This window comes from Otolemur garnettii, unplaced genomic scaffold (assembly GCF_000181295.1).
Source record: "Otolemur garnettii isolate 467f Iridium unplaced genomic scaffold, OtoGar3 scaffold00132, whole genome shotgun sequence".
Lineage (NCBI taxonomy): Eukaryota > Metazoa > Chordata > Mammalia > Primates > Galagidae > Otolemur > Otolemur garnettii.
This window is the reverse complement of record NW_003852527.1, coordinates 1,790,812-1,794,723: the sequence shown is the minus strand read 5'-3', so window position 1 is coordinate 1,794,723 and position 3,912 is coordinate 1,790,812. Positions and strand designations below refer to the sequence as shown.

Genomic DNA, 3,912 nt, shown 5'->3' with positions numbered 1-3,912 from the left:
AAAAAAAAAAAAAAAATATTGGGGGTTGGGAGAACACAGATTACATATAATAAACCATGAATGTAGTTTCAGTTGGGTGATAGGTACAAGGCATTATACCATTTTAATTAAAATATTAAAATTTCCATTATAAACCATGGGGGGAGTATATTAACAAACCTATTTACTCTTTTAAATTTCTGTTTATTTCATGTCTGTATCATGTAAGTTGCATGTAAGTATTTAAAGTCATTTAAAACATTACTTGAAGCACTGAATGGCAGCATATATTTCTGAATATAAGGGATTTAGTAGAAAAGATTATGAAACCAGGAAAAGAAAAAACTGGGCTGTTATTTTACATATGCACTAGATGGCACTATCTCAACAGGAAAGAACAAAGCATACCTGAGACTACTTTTTTTTGAGACGGAGTCTCACTATGCCGCCCTCTGTAGAGCACGTGACATCATAGCTCACAGCAACCTCAGACTCTTGGGCTTGAGCAATTCTCTTGCCTCAGTCTCCAGAGTAGCTGGGACTCGAGGTGCCCACCATAACGACTGGCTATTTGTCGTTGTTGTTGTCATTGTTGTTTAGCAGGCCTGGGCTGGTGCACGTGGCTGGCACCCTAACCATGAGCTACAGACACCAAACCTTGAGACTACGTTTTTAAAAGCCTTGAACCCTTGGTTTTTCTTACTACAAGAAAACCACCTCTCTACATTGATCATCTGTGGCAATCATCTTGCTCTGTAAACCCACATCCTGCTCTATAAACTTCACTTCATGCTTAAAGCAAAAAACTTGAATCCTTAACTATAACAGTTTTAAAGTGCACAATAAGAATGAATGTATGTTTAAAAATTACAGACATTTAGTATGTACCTTATAAAACTATAAGCAGAAGTTAGAACAGTAAAAAAATACAAATATTTTAAATAATGATGATTTTATGCTAACGTGAGTTAATATCAAGGCAGAATACACTCCTATGGTAAACTGCTACTATCTTAAGATATAATCCCACAGTACGGTATTGATAATTGTAAATAATCAGCTTTGATTAATAATCATTGTTGTGCCTTATATCTTGACTGACAAACACACACTGGGAGTAGGCATGCCACACCTAGGCTCAACTCATGAGTACCCTCTTCAATAAGTGACATCTATACAGGCGTCTTTGGAGCATAGATAACATCCCTAAGTTCACTGGCACAAACAAGTCAATTCCAAGATGATACAATATGACGAATGTGGACTTGCAAGTGAGGGAGCTACTTTCAAACCTTTCAAATCTTAGAAGGCCTCACGTAAGGGCAACAGTATCAAATCAGTCAATTTGATATCAGTTTGATTTTTATAAATTTACATGGATACATATTTTCCTTGTATGCCCCATATTTTCCTTTTTGTATCTTTCAGACTCTGAAGTGTACACTCCTCTTAAAGGTGCTACTTTAGAGGATTAGTTTACATAATGCTCAGTTCTTTCCCTCAACCCCTAAAAAGAAGCTTAAAACTTTTTCCTAGAAGAAAATGAACAAAGAGTCCACATACCTTTAACTTTTTTTCTAGTTTCATCATCAGCAGTTTTAGTAGTTGGGTTGTTAAATGCTTTTAGAATGCTAACTTGTATTCTCTGGAAGACAAAGTTAATGATAGTTAACTCAGCCATCATCCTCTTAGTAAAAGAGCGTTCAAACACTGTGGTTCTTAGTTCCTCAGTTTAAAAATAGAATGACTGAATTAAAAGAAACAACATGCCCTTTTTTTCATCTCTCTAATGCCAAATTCTCCTAAGAGTCAAAGTTCCAATGTTTAGGTTCTTTCTTGGGCTTAAAGTATTTTTATCACTTAGTCTACAAAAACCAAGCAGCCGCCCATTCACACTTTGTCATCTTTTTTTAAGGACAGTCTCCTTCTGTCACCTACACTGTAGTGCAGTAGCACAATCATAGCTCACTGTAGCTTCTAATTCCTGGGCTCAAGTGGCCCTTCTGCCTCAGCCTCTTGGGTAGCTGGAACTACAGTCATGGGCCACCATGCCCTCTTTGAGAGAAAGTCTAACTATGCTCCCAGGCTGGTATTGAACTCCTGGCCTTAATCCTATCTCCAACTTCCAAATCACTGGTATAACAGGCATGGGCTCAGGTCCTCCTAAAATTACATTCTTCAATCAAGATCAAAAAAGCAGTTATATAAGATTTTAAGGTTTTCTTCATATACAAGAAGCTATCAAGATGATCACTATGAGTTCTATATAAAATTACTTTCTATACATGTGATTAAAGTCTAGAATATCAATTAATGTACACAGCAAGAAGATTCAATATCACAGGAAACCTTCAGAATGAAAAAAAACTATTCTAAAAACAAAAATTTGTTTAATAAATCACCATTTACACTAACTGTACCCCAAATTAGTGGATGAATTTTGCCTTCTCTAATTGACATTGTGATAGTAGGATATATACAGGGCAAGCTTGTAAATTACCTTTTAAAAAGTATTTTTAGAATCTTGATCATAGGTTTTAACATGTCTGAAAACCATTGTCTGAACTATACTCTCTGGTATGAAAGTGATACATGATACAAGATTCTTTGTTAAATTGTCCAGAGTCTAGCATAGACGTACATGCCTGTAGACCCACTCACTCAGGAGACTGAGGTGAGAGGACTATTGCAGGCTTGGGGTTCACGGCTGCAATGAGCTATGACCAAGTCTGTGCATAGCTATTGAACTCTGCCTTAGGCAACACAGTGAGATCTCATCTCTGTTAAAAGTCAAAGAGAAATTAAACTCAAAATGCAGACTTCCCAGAGAATAAAAAGCAGTACCCCTCAGAATCCAAGATACTTCCCAGTGTTAAGAAATTTCAGTCTTTATTTTCAATGGATTTAAATATTTAAAACAAATGGATTAGCATCAATTTATAAATTTAGTAAAAGGACATCAAAACTGAATACAAGCAGAAGAAGTAATGAAGACAAAAGTAGAAGAGCTCAATTGAAAGCTGCTTCTTTCCATGGCGATAAATAAACCTATTAGCTAATCTTAAGAGAAGGGTAAAAAGCCTAATATCTAAGAACTGAGAGAAACCTCTGACAAAGAAATTATCACTAACCATGACAGGCCACTTTGTTCAACTCTCACATAACTACAGTTGAAAATTTAGAAGAGGCTTTTCCTGAAAATAAAATTATCAAAATTAACCCCAGGCTTGGCACCTGTAGCTCAGCGGCAAGGGCACCAGCCACATACACAGGGGTTGGTGAGTTCAAATCCAACTTGGGCCTGCCAAACAACAATGACAACTATAACCAAAAAAAGCTGGGCATTGTGGCAGGCACCTATAGTCCCAGCTACTTGGGAGGCTAAGGCAAGAGATTCGCTTGAGCCCAAGAGTTTGAGGTTGCTGTGAGCTATGATGCCACAGTACTCTACCCAGGGTGACATAGTGAGACTCTGTCTCAAAACAAAATAAAAATTCCAGAAAAAACAAAGTCTTCCAGTTATTACAGGAAAAAAATGTTAAATAGCTCCTTATAAAAATCTCCTGGCTCTAACAATTTCAGAGAAATGCCACTAAGGGAAACTTCCAAATTACTGTCATGAAGTTTAATACTTACTTAAAAAACTCTAAGATCCCAGAATTACAACTGAAGTCTTAAGTAAAAATAAAAAAACCTAGTAACACAGCACACCAACAACACTTATGAAAACATTCTAAATAAAATAATGGAATATAGCAGTATATTATAAGTACATATGACCAAGTAGCTTTTATTCTAATGCAGGAATATTAGGAAACCTATTAATAAACCATCAATAAACTAAGAAAAAAGTTATCAGAACAAATGCGTTGGTGTCTCCTCGTATCCCCATTCACTACCATTCTCTAACTTTGTAACAGAGTTCCCACTGAT

General features: G+C 36.2%; 1 protein-coding gene across 1 annotated transcript in view; it reads right to left on the bottom strand.

Annotated features, from left to right (window-relative positions):
• Nucleotides 1-3,912, bottom strand: part of USP45 (ubiquitin specific peptidase 45) — a 75,666-nt gene that overhangs the window by 22,582 nt on the left and 49,172 nt on the right. Inside the window, exon 9 of the mRNA XM_023518227.1 lies at nucleotides 1,543-1,664. Coding sequence (XP_023373995.1) covers nucleotides 1,543-1,664 — 122 coding nt within the window. The remainder of the gene's footprint in view (nucleotides 1-1,542; nucleotides 1,665-3,912) is intronic.